The sequence below is a fragment of the Macaca mulatta genome, chromosome 4 (assembly GCF_049350105.2).
Source record: "Macaca mulatta isolate MMU2019108-1 chromosome 4, T2T-MMU8v2.0, whole genome shotgun sequence".
NCBI classification, from domain to species: Eukaryota; Metazoa; Chordata; class Mammalia; order Primates; family Cercopithecidae; genus Macaca; species Macaca mulatta.
This window is the reverse complement of record NC_133409.1, coordinates 157,939,410-157,958,982: the sequence shown is the minus strand read 5'-3', so window position 1 is coordinate 157,958,982 and position 19,573 is coordinate 157,939,410. Positions and strand designations below refer to the sequence as shown.

The following is a 19,573-nucleotide window of genomic DNA, read 5'->3' as shown; positions in this document are numbered from 1 at the left end:
TCATGAATATCAAGCAGAACAAGAATTAACTGCATGGACTAAACTAGTAAAAGTGTGAAGTAATCTTTTTTTAAACTTTTTGCTTAAAACATTGCTGATACTTTGTTTTTCAGAATCAAGAAACTTTTAAGCTATTTACAGCTTTTTAACAATTGAGTATACTCCTATGAACAAAATTTGGAGCATATTTGTTTTTCTCTACCTGATTTCTACAGAATTTGAAATCTGTTTGAGAGTATGACAAAGTTATTTGCGTAAGTGCGATAAGAATCTGTTTTCATTTGTAACAGGACACAATTGAAGAAACTGGTTATTTTATCAAGGCTTTGACTGGAATAGTGTGCTTTCCTTTAAAGAATTAAAGTTGACTTATGGAGCCAATAAAAAGCCCCTTGGAAAAACTAGCCTCATACCTTTGTCTCCACAGTCCCTGTACAGGGTTCCTGACCTGTGGTAAGTAAAGAATGTCACTTTCTGACAGGCCCAGGAGCTCCAAGTTTTTCTTAGGAGCTCAAAATGAGAGGAATTCACTCAACTCATAGGTATTTCGTGGTACAAATTCATGGATGGGCTGGGCTTTAAAAAAGTCTTCTCTGAGATTCCTTCTGTGGAACAAAGTTCCATCAAAGCCAATTTAAAAGCTTATGTTAAAAACAATTATTCTTATGGCACTGTATACAAAGAATTAGGCCAAGTACAATAAAGAAAACCAGTCCTGCCGGATTTGTCTTTAATAAAAATGGGAAAGTGGAGAGAGAAAAATTATGTTCCAAAAACTATAGTACACCTATTGTTAGATTCTAGTCTTGTGTAATATTTTTCAATTTTTATTATTTTCTACAGTTTGGACTGAATTCTAATTTTTCTTGACTACATATCTTCAAAACAATGTTTTCAATTTTTTTCCTTCTTTTTTTTCCTCCATTTTTCCTAATTTGGAGTCACTGGAAACTAAAATGTGCTTTCATAAAGCACTGTGAAATGAAGCTAGACAACTTAAACTTCAGAAGGAAATAACAGGGACCTATTTACGTACATAAGCCACTTTCATACCTGCCTACTGATGTATGGACTTCAGAGTAATGTGGCCTATATCTATTTTCCAGAACTGTTCTTTTGTTTGTTGTTTCCTTCCCCCTATTTTCTCTTCATAGGACATGAGACTTCACAACCTTCTAAAAATGAGCTTTCCTAATAACTCGGGACTTACGTGTCTAGGTATAAACCATCCTAGCCACGAGAGATCAGATGAAACCTGAGGCCAGAGACTCATTTTCTTCTAAAATGCTTTCTCCAACAGATTTTTAAAAAGAAAAGGGGGAAATGTGAAAGGAAAGTATTTTGGGCCCCTCAAATCAATAAACTAAAGGAAAATGTCAAGCTGGGAACTGCTTAGGGCAAACCTGCCTCCCATTCTATTCAGTTACCAAGGTAACTTTGAACTCTGCTCACCAAGATAAATACGTATATCACTGCCTTCTTTGGAGAGGCTAAATAGAAACAAAAAAAAAAAAAAAAAAAAAAAAAAAAAAAAAAAAAGCAACCATTTGTCTCTTATCTACCTATGACCTGGAAGCCCCCTCCCTGCTTCAAGTTGTCCCACCTTTCCAGACCGAACTAATGTTCATCTTACATATGATGTCTCATGTCTCCCTAAAATGTATAAAACCAAACTGTGCTCTGACCATCTTGGGCACATGTTGTCAGGACCTCCTGAGGCTGTGTCATGGGTGCACGTCTTCAACCTTGGCAAAATAAACTTTCTAAATTAACTGAGACCTGTGTCAGGTCTTCAGGGTTCACAGTGGTTAGTTAGCATTTAAGAGTCAAATAACCTGAAGGGCTGGGCCATGATGGTAGGTATAGAGCGAAGTAAATCTGTGTGAACATTAGAGAACATTCTAGAGTTACCTGTTAGATTTGGGTAACAGGTAACTCATGGACAACTACTCAGCTCTCACTGTGAATACACCAGCACTGAACTACCCCAAAATGACCTGAGAAGTAAGACTGACAACACAGTGGAAGAAAAAAGCCTAACACCAAGTGACTAAAGCCACATAGGGCAAATTAGGCTAAAGCAAAGCTTGAAAGGTGGGGGTAAATACTCACAGCATTACTGGTGTTGAGAATTAGACTGACAAAGCACATGCCCAAGAGCCCTATCTGGCTCTGCCGGGCACTATTGCTATTTCTTTGGCAGTCATTGAGAAAAAACTAACAAAACAATCCTCCTCCTGGTATTGCTGCTGCACTGGGGAGAGGTGATCTATACAGAGGGGAGAGGAGGGGGAAGGGACAGTAGAGGACAAGAGGGGAAGGGACAGTAGAGGAGGGGAGGGGATGGCAGGGAAGTTGGCAACAGCATCAGTTCTTCTAAGAAATGACCAGAAGGGTCACACTGTTCAGGTCAGGAACAGCTGGTGATCTGCTATTTTTGTTTAGTAATCACAACTAGCCTCCCAGGAAAATTCTGTCTGCTCTCCAGCAGGCTTTGAAAAAGAGCCCCCCATACACACATACACACTCACAGGAGCATGCACACGCACACACACACACGCGCGCGCGCGCGCGCGCGCACACACACACACACACACTCTTCTGGGAGAGAGGGGAAAGATACCCATAGGAGGCTTGGGTCTTTGAATACAAAACCAGTTAAATGTGTTTTCCCTATGCACACCCAAACACAGACACACACACACACGCACACACACACACACACAGAGAGAGAGAGAGAGAGGTTTTACTATTTATCAAGCCAGGAATAAATTTTAAATTAGAGTTCTTAGAGAGGAAAATTAAATAGAACATACAACTTTTAGATCAGAGAGATGGCTTAAACACGCAAGAGTAAAATTTTCTAGGGGAAGTAATTTGCTGATTGGTTCATTTAAAATTTCCAGATGAATACATTTCCTGCCAAATCTAAATGCAAGAAAGATAACCAGTGAGAAAGCAAAGGACTCTTGGTACCTTCCAGCTAAATCCTCGATATCTTTTATGAACAGGCCTCCTTGGTGCTTGCACACATTCTTGCATGCCCTCAGTCGGCTCTTACTCTTGTACAAGATGTAGTCTTTGCCAGTGCTCTTATTACGAAAGAAATTGATTCCTTCCTTAAGATTGGCAACTTCCACAGGTGATAGGCACAACAGGATCTCAGTTGTTTGTTCAGTGCTATGAAAAGCCAAACATTTTGAGAGGAAATGTTAATAATGTTAGGTTTTAAGAGATAATCATTTCAAACTGACAGCTCAAAACCCCTTTCCCCTAAAATACTCCCCTAAAATACTTCGTAAGCCCCTTGCGTTCCAAGTACCCAGGTTTGGTGGCTACCTGAGGATGCATTTCTCCCCACCTTGATATGAATGTAAATATACATCTTACTTGTTAAATATACCTCTCCACTTTTCTAGAGAACTAAGATCCCTCTTACTTGCCTGCCCATCGTCTGCCAGTTCCTCTGCCTGGGTATTTTGAAAGAACAGCAGTTGCTCGTATCGTTTCTGTGGCTCATTTGCTCCCATAAGCCATTAGTCAGCCTGGAAGGAGGGCGTTTGTGGTATTTCCTTCAACAGTTACTGATTTCCTTTGACAGTTTTCTCCCTCTACCACAGCTCTTTTAGAAGCCTAACACTATATTCACTTCTGAGAAGCCACTGTGCTGTCCCTCCCATCTCTGCTCTTTTGCATCTGGACTGCCTCTGCCTAGAACGCAGTTCCTCTCCACCACGCAGCATCAGTCTTGATTCAAATAGAACTGAATCGTCCTCTTCCTGGTTAAGCCTTCCAAGACACACCCCAGGTCCAGGCTAGCATTCTTGGTGTGCATCTCTCTTCTGTAGAACATTATAACGTTGTAATTGGCACACTGCTCTGTTTACTTACACATAGGCACTTTTGAAAGCACTCTATCTTCCTTCTGCCCCTACCACTTAGCCGACTGCCTTTCACAGGCTATGTCTTCACTAGCTCTCCACTTAATGAGTCACCCCTCCCACTGCACTCAATTTGACTAATTTACAAAAAGCTCCAGCAGCAAATGAAGCATTTGAATTTTTTTTTTTAAGGAAACAAGCCGTTATACTTCTCAAACCCCAATTTCTAAACACTGTTTACAGTGCAACACTGAATCATAACGGAATATTATTTTTGCCAAGAAAGGTTTCAAGATATCTTTTGCAAAATCATGGTAGGAAATCTGGGCACATGTTGTTTAGTTTTATATTTGACTCCAAACAAAAAAGTAGCCAAAATTCTCTTTGCGTGTTAACTTAAAACTGATTTGCAGCACAAGCATGTTTGTGGCACTTTCACTTTCCTTTTTAGAAGCACTGAAAATTTCTTAAACGGGATAAAAATAATTTTAAGAACACTCCAGGGTAGAAAATAACAGAGAAACCACTTCCAATTTTAAACTGATGAAGGCATAGCTCTGTAATATTATGATCTACTTTCTCAAAGCAGATTCTCCTTGTCACCTCTGTCCCAAATTCCTAGTAATTGAGTTCCCAATGGACTTGAAATTATTCCAAAAATATGTTCTAAATGTATTTGATAGGAAGAATCTATTCTAAATATCATGACTTCTTTTTTGACTTTGTTCTTACAAGTACAAATATCTGACACCAAGCTAACACAAGCACTGAGGCAATTCCTGGAATAATTAGTCTGAGAGTATAAAAGGCAAACCTCTCTAGATTTTTGTTGTTCCATTGAATGAATTCATATAGCCAAAGTTCTGTGTTAGATTTCAACTTATATCACAACCATGTAGAACAGGTTTACTTAACCACACTTTTGTACTCAGTTCCATGTGAAAGTCACATTGGAACAGAAGGCAAAAGAAAAAAATGTGTGCACCTATATACATGCTTTTCTATATATGTTTTTAAATGATTAGCTTTACCCCAAAGTATTTTTAAAGATATCAATGAATTTGCTTCTATCAAAATCAGAAAAATAAAATTGTAGCAAATTCTTATTTTGCTATGAGTAAAACATTAACACTAAAATGAATTTTAATACACCTACTTTTTAACGTTTCAGTATTTTTTTCAAATACTTTAATATTCTTGAAAAATAACAATTAAAATACATTATACAGGGCACACTTTTTCCCTTTTGCCTCAGAAGTAGTGGCTCAGTGTGGCAGTATAACATCCTGTCTTTAAGTTTTGTATATTTTGTTTGTCATGGAATTTGTGCATTCGTTTTGGCCTTAAAAAATATTGTGTTGGCCAGGTGTGGTGGCTCACACCTGTAATCCCAGCACTTTGGGAGGCTAAGGCAGGAGGATCACCTGAGGTCAGGAGTTCGAGACCACCTGGCCTATATGGTGAAACCCTGTCTCTACTAGAAATACAAAAATTAGCCAGGTGTGGTGGCGGGTACCTATAGTCCCAGCTACATGGGAGGCTAAAGCAGGAGAGTTGCTTGAACCCAGGAGGCGGAGGTTGCAGTGAGCTGAGATCGCCCCACTGCACTCCAGCCTGGGTGACAGAGTGAGACTCCATCTCAAAAGAAAAAAATTAAAATGAAAAAATATTGTGTTAAAATCATTTCCATTTTAATCAAGATTATTTTTTACATTCCTTAAATTTTCTACAACTTAAAAGTTGTCTCACTTGTCTCACCCTAATCCTGGGCTCTTTTATTTTCTGATGCTTAATGATGATCTAAACTAGGAACTAGTTAGAAGTCAGCTTCATAGGCAATGTATGTATCTCGCCTGAATTATCTCCATCCTGTTCTTTTTCTGAAGATTAGTAGGAACCAGATATAAGTGTGTAACAAAAGAATTTTTAAAATTTACCTCACTAGAGATCACAGAAAATAACTATATTGATGAAAATGTCATTGGTTTACTATTTCAAGGGCCTATGGAACAAACAGTGATGCTTTTGAAACTTACTTTGAAAATTCAAAATCTAGACCTCAAAAAAAAAATACACAGGGGAATAGAGTTTTATGAGGTAAAACTGTCATTCATTCATGCTCTGATGCCACCACATACCCTGAGGATCTCTTCAAAGGCTACTGACTGGGGCTTCTAAGCTCAGAGCTGAGGGAGAGGCAAGGATAGGAATGATATAAATGTCAACTATACTTTCAGTCCAAGCAGGGCAAGGAGCCCAAATAAAGACTACTTCTCATGAAACTAGAAACCCTCCAGGGGGTTAAAATCTGAGAAAAAGGGTGGAGGAAGAAAAGGCAACTCATGCAGAATTTTCAGTCTGTATGTACATTTTGCTCCCCATAATTTCTTAGGTATTTTGTTTTCAGTGGGAAGATGTTCATTATTCTGTTCAAGAAAAGGTAAACTCTATGAAGGCCAAGACTACAGTGCCTGTCCCATGGTAGGTGCTCAGTAAATATCTAGTGAATTAAAGAATATCCTCACAAGAACAAAATGTGTACTCCATGGTTAAAAGAAGAAAAATTCACCTACTGTACCCTGTGATACTCAATATCTAAAATCAATCACATAAGCTTCCACTTTAGGAAACTAGAAAAAGGAAAGTAAATTCAAAGCAAGAAGAAAAAAAGAAAGAAAAATTAGAGCAGAAATCAATGGAATTGAAAACAGAAAACTAATAGAGGAAATCAACAAAACCAAATGCCAGTTCTTCGAAAAGATCAAAAAAGTGATAAGCCATAGCTAGGCTAACTAATATTTTAAAAGAGAGAGATGGGGAGGGAGGATGCAAAAATATTAATATCAGACTGGGCACGGTGACTTACGCCTGTAATCCCAGCACTTTGGGAGGCCAAGGCAGGAGCATCACTTGAGCGCAGGAGGTCAAGACCAGTCTGGGCAACATAGTGAGACCCTGTGTCTAAGGCAGATGTGGTGGCTCACACCTGTAATCTCAGCACTTTGGGAGGCTGAAGTGGGCAGATCGCTTTTAGCTCAGGAGTTCAAGACCAGCCTGGGCAACACAATGAAACCCCATCTCTACAAAAAATGCAAAACAATTAGCCAGGCATTTGGTGGCTTGTACTTGTAGTCCCAGCTACTTGGGAGGCTGCGACTGGAGAATCACTTGAGCCCAGAAAGCAGAGGTTGCAGTAAGCTGAGATTGTGCCACTGCACTCTAGCCTTGGTGAAGGAGTGAGTCCCTCTCTCAAAGAAAAAAAAAGAAAAAAGACAGACCCTGTGTCTACAAAAACAAAAAAATAGTAATATCAGAAATGAAAGAAGGGACAGTACTACAGACCTTATGGACATTAAAAAGATAATAAAGGAATGCTATGAAAAACTCTACACTCACAAATTTGATAACCTAGGTGAAACAGACCAATGAAGGACACAATCTGCCAAAACTTGTACAAAAAGAAATAGACTATCTGAGTAGAACTATATACATTAAATAAATTGAATCATTAAGAACCTTCTAAAACAGAAAGCATCAGGCCCAGATGGGTGTACTGGTGAATTCTACTATAATTTTAAAGAAGAATTTATACCAATTTTCAAAAATCTCTTCCAGAAGACAGAAACAGAGGGAATATTACCTGACTCATTCTATGAGCCCATCACCCTAATACCAAAATCAGACAAAGTTATAACAAGAAAAAAAACTACAGGCTAATTTCTTTCATGGACATAGATGTAAAAATATTCAACAAAATATTATGAGATATAGCAATGTATAAAAAGAATTATATGCTATGACCAAATGGGATTTATTCCAGGCATGTAAGGCTGGTTTGACATTCAAAAGTCACTTAATATAATGTATCACATCAATGGGCTAAAGATGAAAAGTCACATGATCACATGCATTTGATAAAATCCAACATTCATGATAAAAACTCTCAGCACTCTAGAAATAGAGGGAAAGTTCTTCAGCTTGATAGGGAAACTTTAAGCTAGGCACAGTGGTCCATACCTATTAATCTAAGTGTTTTGGGGGGTCAACACAGAAGGATTACTTGAGGCCAGGAGTTTAAGACCAGCCTGCTATGTTTAAGACCAACATAGCAAAACCCCATTGCTTAAAACAAAACAAAACAAAACAAAACAAAAGCCAGGTGTGGTGGCTCATGCCTGTAATCCCAGCACTTTGGGAGGCTGAGGCAGGTGGATCGCCTGAGGTCAGGAGTTCGAGACCAGCCTGGCCAACATGGTGAAACCCTGTCTCTACTAAAAATACAAAAATTAGCCAGGTGTGGTGGTGTATGCCTGTAATCCCAGCTACTCAGGAGGCTGAAGTAGGAGAATCACTTGAACCCAGGAGGTGGAGGTTGCAGTGAGCTGAGCTCATGCCACTACACTCCAACCTGGGTGACAGAGTGAGACTCCGTCACATACACACAAAAAAATTAGGCAGGCATGGCAGTATGCATCTATAGCCCTAGCTACTTGGTAGGCCAATATGTAAGTATCACTTGAGCCCAGGATTCAAGGCTGGGTTGACCTCTGATCACACCACAGCACTCCAGCCTGGGAGACAGAGCAAGACCCTGTCTCTTAAAAAAAAAAAAAAAGAAAGAAAAAAATTTTTAATAAAAACATCTACAAAAAACATACAGCTAACATATACTTAATGGTGAGAAAGTAGAAGCTTTCTTACTAAGGACAAGGTAAGGATGTTGTCTCTCACCATTGCTTTTCTATACTGCATTGGAAGTTCTAGATGATAAAATAGGGCAAATAAATAAATAAGTGGTATACAAATTGGGAAGAAAGAAAGAAAACTGTTTTTGTTCACAGATAATATGATTGCCTATGTAGAAAATCTGAAATAGTCAATTCTTAAATGTGGGCTGCACATAGAGACTTCCTTTCAAAGAGTACAGTATGGAAATGATGAAAAAAGAGTAACTTTAACAGTAAGGAAATGTGACAATCCATCAATATCCACGGTGACAAATTATGTTAAAACGTAACTTTAATATGATGTAGTCTTCCTCCTGCAAACCCATAATCCCAGTCTAATCATGAGAAAAAAAAATCAGATAAATTCCAATAGAGAGGTAACCTATAAAATACATGGTCAGAACTCCTTGAAACTCAAGGTCATCCAAAACAAGAAAAGTCTGAGTAAATATCTCAGCCAAGAGAAGCCTAAGGAGACATGATGGCTAAATGTGATGTGGTATCTTAGATGTAACCCTGAAACAGAAAAAGACATTAGGTAAAAGTAAAGAGACCTGAATAAGCTACTCAGGGCGTTAAGGCAAGAAAAAAAAAGTCAAACACACAAGGGATGGAAAGAAAGAAATCATTTTTGAAGATAGTTAGACTGTATATATAAACATTCAGAAGAACCCACATATAAATTATAAGACTCAAATTATAAGACTCTGAGAGTTTAGTACAGCTGTTAGATATATAATCAATAGTTTAAGAAATCAATTTATTCTCACACCAGCAATAAAAAATACAAAAATTGAATTTAAAAATATATAATTTAAGATACCAGAAAAGGCCGAGATGGGTGGATTACCTGAGGTCAGGAGTTCGAGATCAGCCTGGCCAACATGGTGAAACCCCATCTCTACAAAAACTACAAGATTAGCTACGTGTGGTGGCACATGCCTGTAATCTCAGCTACTCGGGAGGCCGAGGCAGGAGAATTGCTTGAACCTGGGAGGCAGAGGTTGCAGTGAGCCAAGATCGTGCCACTGCACTCCAGCCTGGGCAACAAGAGCAAAACTCCATCTCAAAACAAAATAAATAAATAAAAATTAAAAGAGAGCATAAAAAAATGAAATATCAAGAAATAAATTGAACAAACGATCTCTATGGAGAAACTTATAAAACTCTATTGAGAGATATTAAGTGTATCTATAAATGAAGAATTATATTATGTTCATAGATTGGAAGCTCAATATTATGAAGATAATCAATTTACTCCAAATGTATCTGTAGACTTACTATAGTCTCAATAAAGCCCCCAGAATTTTTTTTTTTTTACAGCTTAAAAACTTACTCTAAAATTTATTAAGCTATGCAAAGGGCCAAAAAGAGATAAAACATTCTTCAAGAAGAACAAGGTGGGAGATGAAAGAGGATTTGTTCTAGCAAATATCAAGACTTATTGTAAGCTATAATAATTAAGATTGTATAGTGTTGGCTTAGTGGTAGATAAAATAATCAAGGGAACAGGATAGAGGCCTGGAAACAAATCCACATATACACCAACACTTGATAAGTGACACTGTAGAGATCACTAGGGAAAGGATAAATGTTTCCACTAAACTTGGTGGGGTAATTGGGAACCCATATTAGAAAAATAGATTGGACTCCTTCCTTATTCCACAGACGAAAATCAATTTCAGACAAGTTAAATACTTACATTTAAAAGATAAATAATCAAGCTTTTGGAAGTTGTTTAGGAGAACATTTTTATAATCTTGGGACAAGTGGATTTTTTTCAACAAAACACAAAAAGCTCTACCCAAAAAGGAAAATTATTGCAATTTTAGATTACACTAAAAGAACATATATACCCCAAAACAGCATAAAAGAGTAAAAAGGTAAGACACATAATGAATATTTGCAACATAAATATGACAAAGGATTTCTAGGCAGAATATAGAAGAATGTCTACAATAATAAAAAGACAATCTACAAGAAAAATGGGCAAAAAGGTTTGAACAGGTACTTCACAAAATAGAATATCCAAATTGTGAATAAAGAGAGCTCAGCCTTACTAGCAATGGGGAAGTGAAAATAAAAACCACAATGAGGTACCACTATACTCATCAGAATAACTAAAATTAAAACAACTGCAAGCACCGAATGTTTATAAATAGGAGTATGGAAACTCTCTTATGTTACTAATGACAATGTAGTGAGGTTCAATCTCATTGCAAAATAGTGTGGCATTCTACACTAAAACAGAAAATACACATATACTGTGACCTAACAATCCTACTCTTAGCTAAGTTTCAACACTGGAAAAATGTGTGCATATGTTCTTCAAGATACATGTACAAGAATATACATCACAGAATCACTCATATTAGCCCCAAATTGGAAACAACGCAAATGTTTATCAACAATGAAATGATAAATTATGTATTTATATGTTATACAAATTATACACTATAACAGTGAGGTAGCATTCTGTGGAATACAAAAATATAAATGAACCAAATAAGATTCCTTGTAACAACATGCAGCAGTGCCCAAACATAATATTGGATAAAAAGAACAAAACACACACACACACAGGCAATGTGACTCCATTTAAATAAAGTTCCCTAATAAGAAAACTAAAGTGTATTGTTTCGGAAAATGAGGAAAATATTACAAGAGTCAGGGTAGTATATATCTTTAATGAGAGAGTTTTAATCAGAAAGGAGCACATTATGTAGGATGCAATTAAAGCAAGGCATAGGGCAAAGTTGTAGCTTTAAACAGCTATAATAGAAAAGAAGAATGATCTTAATAATCTTAAGACTTCAACTTCAGATCTGGAAAAAGAAAAGCAAACAAAACTCAAAACAAGTAGAAAGAAGAAAATAATAACAGGGTAGAAATAAAAGAAGTAGAAAAAACAATAGAGAATCAGTAAAATTTAAAAAAAAAATGGTTCTTTGAAAAGATCAGCAAAATTGGCAAACCTTCAGGTAGATTGACCAAGATAAAGAGAAAAAGCACAGATTACAAAAAATCAGGAATGAAAGAGAAGATATTACCATTAATTCTACAAATATTAAAAGGACTATAAGTAAATGGTATGAACAAATATATGCTAACAAAGTAGATACTTTAGGTAATGTGGACAAATTCCTAGAGGAACACAAATTGCCAAAACGGACTCATAAAGGAATAGAAAACATGAACAAACCTATGACAGGAAAAGATATTGAATCAGTAATTTAAAGTATTTTCAAAGAAAAACAGGCCCAGAGGTTTCACTGGTGAATTCTGTCAAACATTTAGAGAAAAATTAGTATTGATAGTCCATAAACTCGTCCAGATCAAGTGGGATTTATCCCAGGAATGCAGGATTGATTTAATACGTGAAAATCAATTAATGTAATATACCACATTAAGAGAATAAAAGGTAAAAACCACGTAATAGTCTCAAAAGAAATTATAATGCAGAAAAAAATTTTGAAAAAAATTTAATACCCTTTCATGACTAACCCCCAAACCCTCACAAAGACACACTTTACAAACTAATAGAAAGTAATTTTCTCAATCTAATTAAGGGAACCTATGAAAAACCCAAAACTAGCATTATACTCAATAGCAAAAGACTGGATACTTTTTCCCTAAAATCAAGAAGATAAGGATATCTGCTCTCACCACTTCTATTCAACATTTTACTGAAGGTTCTAGACAGGAAAATTAGGCAACATAAAGCCATCAATTTGGAAAGGAAGAGTAAAGCTATTTGCAGACAACATGATCTTGTATATATAAAATCCTAAAGCATTTACTAAAAAGTTTCCAGAGCTAATAGACAAGTTAGGCAAAGTGTCAGATATAAGATGAATATAGAAAAATCAATTGTATTTCTACATGTTAGCAATGGACAGTTCAAAAAAGAGATTAAGAAAAAATTCATTCAGAACGTCACTAAGAACAAACACTTGGGAATAAGTATAACAAAAGAAGTACAAAACTTGTACACTGAAAACTACAGAATATTTTTTAAATTAAACATCTAAATAAAGAAGATACTCCATGTTCATAGATCAGAAGGTTAGATGGCAATACTCCTTAAATTTTTCTACAGATTTAATGCAATTCCTTTTTAAATCCCAGAAACTCACAAGCTGATCTGAAAATTCATAAGAACACACAAAGGACTCAGATTAAAGTAATCTTGAACAAAGTTGGAGAACTCATACTTCTCCATTTCAAAACTTTCAACAAATGCTGCTGGGATAACTGAATAGCCACATGCAAAAGCATAAATTGTACCCCTATCCCACACCACATACAAAAATTAAGTCAAAATGAATCATAGACCTAAATATAATAGCTAAAACTATAAAAGTTTTAGAGGAAAACTGTAGGGAGTGAGTTCAAGGATTTCTGGATTGATCGAAGAAAAAGATATGAGCTGGCAGCAGCATGCACAAGCTTTAGTAGGGTGCTGCTTTAGCAAGTAAGCAGGAGGAATGAGTCCTTCACATCTTGAAACTATCCAGTCTTGGAGGGACCACCATTCAGAAGGGAAGGAGAGCAAGGAAACTTCTAGGAAAGGGGGTAAGTCAGAGGCACAGCAGGGACTCTCAGGGTCAGTGAACTCAAAGGACAGCAGCAGCCTGGCATCTTTATAACACTGGGGCTTATCTTATCTATGGATAGTAAATATTGCCAATTTCATAGATTATGCAGATCAGGCGCTAAATGGCTAAAAATCTGCTTATTTGGGCTATGTTTAAAACAATTGTATGTGTACAATTTTAAGTCTGGTGCTGGCAGCCTTTGAGCTAATGGATCTCAGTCTGCTGTGAAGAAATAAACAACCGAAGAGCTAACACATAGAGAACATCTCTGAGTCATTTGTTAGGTTGGTGCAAAAGTAATCACAGTTTTTGCCATTACTTTTAAAGATAAAAACCATGATTACTTTTGCACCAACCTATACTTTAGAAAAATAGGAATATATCTGTGCGACTTTGGGTGAGGCAATGATTTCGTAGACACAACACCAAAAGCACAAGCAAAAGAAGAAGAGAAATTTGACTTTATTGAAATTAAAAACATTTGCATTTCAAATGACACCATCAAGAAAATGAAAATCACCCACAAGCTGAGAGAAAATATTTGCAAATTATATATCTGTAAGAACCTTGTATCAAAAATATACAAAAAATCTTTAAAACTCAATAATAAGAAAACAACCCAACTAAAAATAATCAAAGGAGAACCAGGCATGGTTGTGCACATCTGTAACCCTAGCTACTCAGGAGGCTGAGGGAGGAAGATCACTTGAGCCCAGGAGTTTGAGAGCAGCCTGAGCAACATAGCAAGACTCCCATCTTTAAATAAATAAAATAAAATAATGAAAGGATTTGAACAGACATTTCTCCGAAGAAGATATATAAATGGTCAGTAATGCACGTGAATTACCTAGGTTAATCATCCTTAGTTAACCTAGGTTAACCATCCTTAGTCATGATAGAAACTCAAACCAAACTACAATGAGATGGCACTTCACATCCATTAGGATGGTTATAAGAAAAAATGTAGGTAATATCAAGTGTTGCTGAGGATGCAGAGAAACAGAAACCAACAAACACTGTTGTTGATAAACTTTTGATAGGTTTGGCAGATTCTCAACATGTTAGAGTTTCTGTTGATCCAGCAATTCAATTCCTCGGTCTCCACCTAAAGAACTGAAAGCATATGTCCACACACACACAAAAAAAGCCTGTATATGAATGTTCACTTCGCTATTACTGATAGCAGTCCCAAAGTGCAAACAACCTAAATGTGTCTCAATTAGTGGATAAATAAAATGTATACATCCAAGTAATGAAATACTATTTGGCAATAAAAAGGAATAAATTACTGATACATACTACAGTAGATGAATCTCAAAAAAATTCTGCTAAATGAAAGTCAGACACAAAGACCACATATTATATAATTCAATTTATATGATATGTCCAGAATAGGCAAATTCACAGAGACAGATTAGTGGTTATCAGAGACAATGGTGGGGGTGTAGACAGAAAATGGAGACTGACTGATCAAGGGCGCATGGTTTCTTCATGGGGTGATGGAAAAATTCTAAAATTAGATTGTGAAGATGGTTGCACAACTCCATAAGTATACTAAAGACCATTGAATGGTACACTTAAATCAGGTGAATTTTATGGTATGTAAATCATATATCTATAAAGCTATTTTTAAAAAGAAAGAAAGCAGCACATGAGAGATTTCTGGGGTGCTTACAGATAATATGACTTTTTTTTTTTAACCAAGGTTAAACTGGTGTTCATTTTCTAAGTGTTCTTCATTTATGTTTTCTGAACTGCTCTGTATGTTATATTCCACAATAAAAATAATGGGGAAACTGGTGTTTTAGATATGCCTTTTCAAAGTATATTCACTCCTCACGTATTCTGATGTACAACTGTAAGTAAAGTTTGACCTCTCAAGAGAGAGCAGCCCATTCCTGCAACCAGCTATAATCAACTATAATCAAGCAATAATCTGCTATAATTAAGGAAGGTCCTACTGCAAACAGGTTTGACTTTCAAGTCAGCCAAACTTCCTCTATGAGGGCCTTCCAGTGACAAGTTCTGGAAGTTTTGAGTTATATTTTAATAAGAGAAGTGCTTCCTGTACACAATGCATGAGTAATAATGATGATTGTAATAATTAGATTACACTTAAAGAGCAAAATACTAAAGAAAAAGTCATTGTAAATTTCATATTTTTCATTCTCTCATTGACTTTTTAAAACATCTTGTTTGGAAGTAATCACAGACTCACAGAAATTTGCAAAAATACTCCAGAGTCCCCTGTACCCTTCAGTTAGCTTCCCCAGTGGTGATCTCTTATGTAACCGTATTACTGTATTACAATATCAAAACCAGGAAATTGACATTGGTACAATACTGTTAACTAGAGCACAGACTTTATTCTCACATCACCATCTATTTGCCTGTGTGTGTGTATACAGTTCTATGAAATTTTATTCTGTGTTTAATTTGTGTAGCCATCACTACTCTCACATAACTCAGTCCAGGTAAGCCTGCTAAGGGTGGAAGTCGGCCTCCCTGCTCCACTGGGCCCTGCCTGCCCCAGACCCAGCTGGTCCCACCTGCCCTTCAGTCTAATGCCTGTCCAGCCCTCTGACCACCTGGAATGGAATGAGTCTGTGCGCTCCCTCCAGATAAGTGTGCGGGGCCTTCCTGTGCTGGCGCCTGTGACCAAGGCCATGGACAATGACACTTACCCCCTGGCTGCCTTCTAGAGGACGCCAGGTAGGATTCGATACCCAGTAGCAGTCATTGCTGACCTGGACACAGGTCAAGAGGAAAACACCTGGTTCAGTTACCTGAAAAGGGGCTACCCAACCCTATCAGACAGCAGGGACAGGGTGGTGGTGAAATGAGACAAAGAACACTGCATCCTCGAGTCCCACCTGGCGGAAAGTGGAGAGCGGCATGGAGCTCTCGGATCTGAATGTCTCTGGTGGGGAACTACTCTGTGGACGATGGGAGAGGGGTGACCTATCAGATGGAAGGCAGCAAGGCCGTGTCCTGGGTAATTCTCTCCGAAGGCGATGGGGCAGTGGAGAAGGGGTTCATGGCAGTAGAGGGCCACCGTCTGTAGGAGGGTGGCCTGGGCAAGGAGGGGGCATAGTAACTGAAAACGTGGAATGGGTGAGAGTGGCAGGCCACAAGGGCAGCGTGGACCACAAGAACAGGTTGTGTAGCTGCAACATTCCCAGGGCCGCCACGGAAATTCAACTATCAGGCTGCCTCACCCCTAGTCCGCCTGCTGGAGAGCGCTACTGCGCTGGTCCTGTCCCCAGCACTGCAGCGAGGACTCCTGAGTGCCACCCAGGACTTTGGTGTTACATTTCCGTCAGCCACATGGGGGAGGTGGGCTGCGCGCACATTCAAGTTCATTCTTCAAGTTCATCCCCAACACCAATGACCAGATCACTGTAGACCTCAAGTCCAAAGAGGACAGCGGCCAAATCGCCACCTGTATCATGGTCTTTCCCCCTCGACAGACTAGTCCTTCTGCCGGGCACCAAAATCCGAAGTGTAAAGTACGAAGGAACAAAATGTATTTAAATTTTTAAAATTAAAACATTAAGCAAGGCTGAAGGGTGGGCAGTTTTTAGCTACACTGTAACTCACATTTTAAAAATGCCAAAGGACTGCACTTTTGTTTTGTTTTGTTTTTGGAACGATCAGGTGTATGCCTGGTTTAGAGATCTCCAAAACAGGGAGTTCAGTCCCAGGCTGAGAAAAGGGGCAGAGGTTCAGGAACCTCGAGGTTGCCCTGGCCAGAATGTTTCTCTGTGCTGCCGGCTGGTGGTAAAACTGATCACTGCAGGCATCTTCATAGGGGGTCTACTTTTTGAATTGGTCATGTGCTTTCGTCCATCTGAACTCCCTTTCTTCTCTTTACCTTTGTTCTTTTGTTCAAGAAGTATTCCTGGAGCTCCTACTATGTGTGAAGCACTGTGCCCCACCCTGGAAATACAAGGAGTATGAGGAGGACCTGACTGCTAGGAACTCCCAGGCCACCGCCTTTTCTTCCTATGTTATGAGCCTTGGACTTTGTGTCCACCTCGCCAGATCCTTGGAAAAGAAAATGTTTATATTGCAGGACACTGTAGGGCTGTGGGCAAGCGCAGGCCCCTGCGGGGGACACATTTACCCATACCTGCCACAGGAAAGAGCTCAAGCCTATCTGTTTTTTCCCACGCTTCAGATGAAACCATCTCCACCTCATATGGCCAGTGACTGTTTTCTTTCTTCAGGAAACTTCTATGGCTGGGTAGCACTTTGAAGTTTTAATTATTAACCTATTTTAATAAAAGTAAATTCCTTTCTTAGAATTACTAAATCTTGGCTGGGTGCAGTGGCTCACGCCTGTAATCTCAGCACTTTGGGAGGCCAAGGCGGGCGGATCACGAGGTCAGGGGATCGAGACCATCCTGGCTAACATGGTGAAACCCCGTCTCTACTAAAAAAAAAAATACAAAAAAATTAGCCAGGCGTGGTGGCGGGCACCTGTAGTCCCAGCTACTTGGGAGGCTTCAGCCTATATTGACTAGATCATTCTTTCATGCATCCCCACTCACCACAAAACCCACAGTACTACCTCACTCAGGCCATAATACTTGAACCATGCCTTTTACTTAAATCCGGAAACTGGCCTTAGGAGATAACCAAGGTTTTTGAGTATCCCACATAGGTAAGGAATGTTGAGCCACTGATTTACACTGTTGTTACAGCCAGCCAGATCACCAGGTTGCCTATTATTGAAGATAACCACTGTAACCAGATATGCTGACTGGTTACCCTTCACACTTGCCCAACCCATCCTGCCTACCCTACCTCTGAAGTCAATTCCCACGCTTTGCCCAATTAAAAAAAAAAAAAAAAAAAAAAAGCCCTACTGGCTTCAGTCAGGGAATTCTCTTTCTCTCTTGTGCTGCCTCTCATGTCCAGGTATAAGATAAGTTCCAATAAAGACTTGTCTGGGGAAACTTTCAGCCTCATGCCAATTTCTGTGCATTAACAGCCCAAGAACCCAGAGTTGGTACCATTTCTAGCAACTGTTAGAAACTGTCATGCCTTTCAAGACTTTTGTGAATGACTTGAATTTTTTATTTCCTGACTCCAAGGGGACCCTAGTTTCAACAGGCCTACTGTTTTTTTATGTTGTTGTTGTTGTTTTGTTTTCCTGACTCCAGTGGGACCCTAGTTTCCAACAGGCCTATTGTTGATCCTTGACCCTGGGGCTCCTTTATTCTGGACATAGTCTGTGAATGAGGCCTGTCATTTCCCTGGAGTTTCTTTCCATGGCCTTTATTTCTCCTCTTTTCAATGGGAATTTTGCAACCCCTACTCCATGGAAATGTCACACTAACTTTGGCTTGTCATTTGGCTCCTGCTGTCTTTTCTGGACACTCCAAGGGAAAGGCAGAGTTGGGTTTGAGACAGAGGTTAGGCATGACCACAGCTGAGAAAAGACATTTCCTTCAGTCACAGTGCTCCTCCCCACGGCAGCTACCTCACCCCAACCCCCACAAGATAGTGTAGGGCATGCAGTAGGCAGGAGGACCACAGACTCTGACTGTCCCCATGCTGGTCCCAGTGGACTCTGTGGGCTCTGGCTGTGCCTGTGCTTGACCTTCATAGACCTCTTCCCCTTTGAAACACAGCTGTGAGGAGGGAAGCCAGGAAGGACGCCTCTCACACAGTGGTGGTCTGTTTCTTCCATTACAAAATAAGCAGCAGAAAAAGTGAAGGCAGGCTCCTGAATGTGACACATTTCTCAAGAACTCAGATCTCACCAGGCATAGCCTGCAAGACCCAAGTCTGTTCTAACTTTGTCGGGCTGGGCTCTCTGATCCTCCTCCTCAATCATTGTCCAAGATGTTCAGACTCTGTCATTTCAAAAATACAGAGAGATAACATCAGGAAGGCTGGAGCATGTGGGACAGTCACTAAATTGAGACCTTTCTGTTGTGTTAATATCAGCATCTGAGTCACAGCCCAGGTGCCTGGAAGTAGCATTTTCATACAGTCAGTGGGTTTCAAATACTTTAAGGCAAACCTTTTTTCTTTCCCTCTGTATTCACTACAGTCAGCATAATGATTGTGTTTGTTCCCTACTGGATCCATTTGTTTTATAAAGTGTCTGACAGGAATGTGAAGAACAAAATGATACATAATTCTTGTAGGATGTGGTGGCGCACACCTGTAGTACCAGCTACAGCTTGGGTGGCTTAGGGAGGAGGATCATTTAAGGCCCAGATTTCAAAGTTGCAGTGAACTGTGATTGCACCACTGCACTGCAGCCTGGCTGACAAAGTGAGACTCCATCTCAAAAAACAAACAAAATGACATATAACTCTTCTATCACCACCAAGAAACTTCCTCAGTGAAG

General features: G+C 38.8%; 1 protein-coding gene and 1 pseudogene across 31 annotated transcripts in view; one reads left to right on the top strand and one right to left on the bottom strand.

The window, feature by feature from the left end:
• Positions 1–19,573, bottom strand: part of CMAH (cytidine monophospho-N-acetylneuraminic acid hydroxylase) — a 362,762-nt gene that overhangs the window by 65,572 nt on the left and 277,617 nt on the right. For 17 of the 31 annotated variants that reach the window (XM_077998309.1, XM_077998300.1, XM_077998313.1 and 14 more), the window contains one exon: positions 2,977–3,180. The exons of 4 other annotated variants lie outside the window; for them this stretch is intronic. In XM_077998309.1, coding sequence (XP_077854435.1) covers positions 2,977–3,180 — 204 coding nt within the window. 31 annotated transcript variants of the gene reach the window in all.
• LOC114677678 (soluble calcium-activated nucleotidase 1 pseudogene) lies at positions 15,622–16,746 on the top strand (annotated as a pseudogene).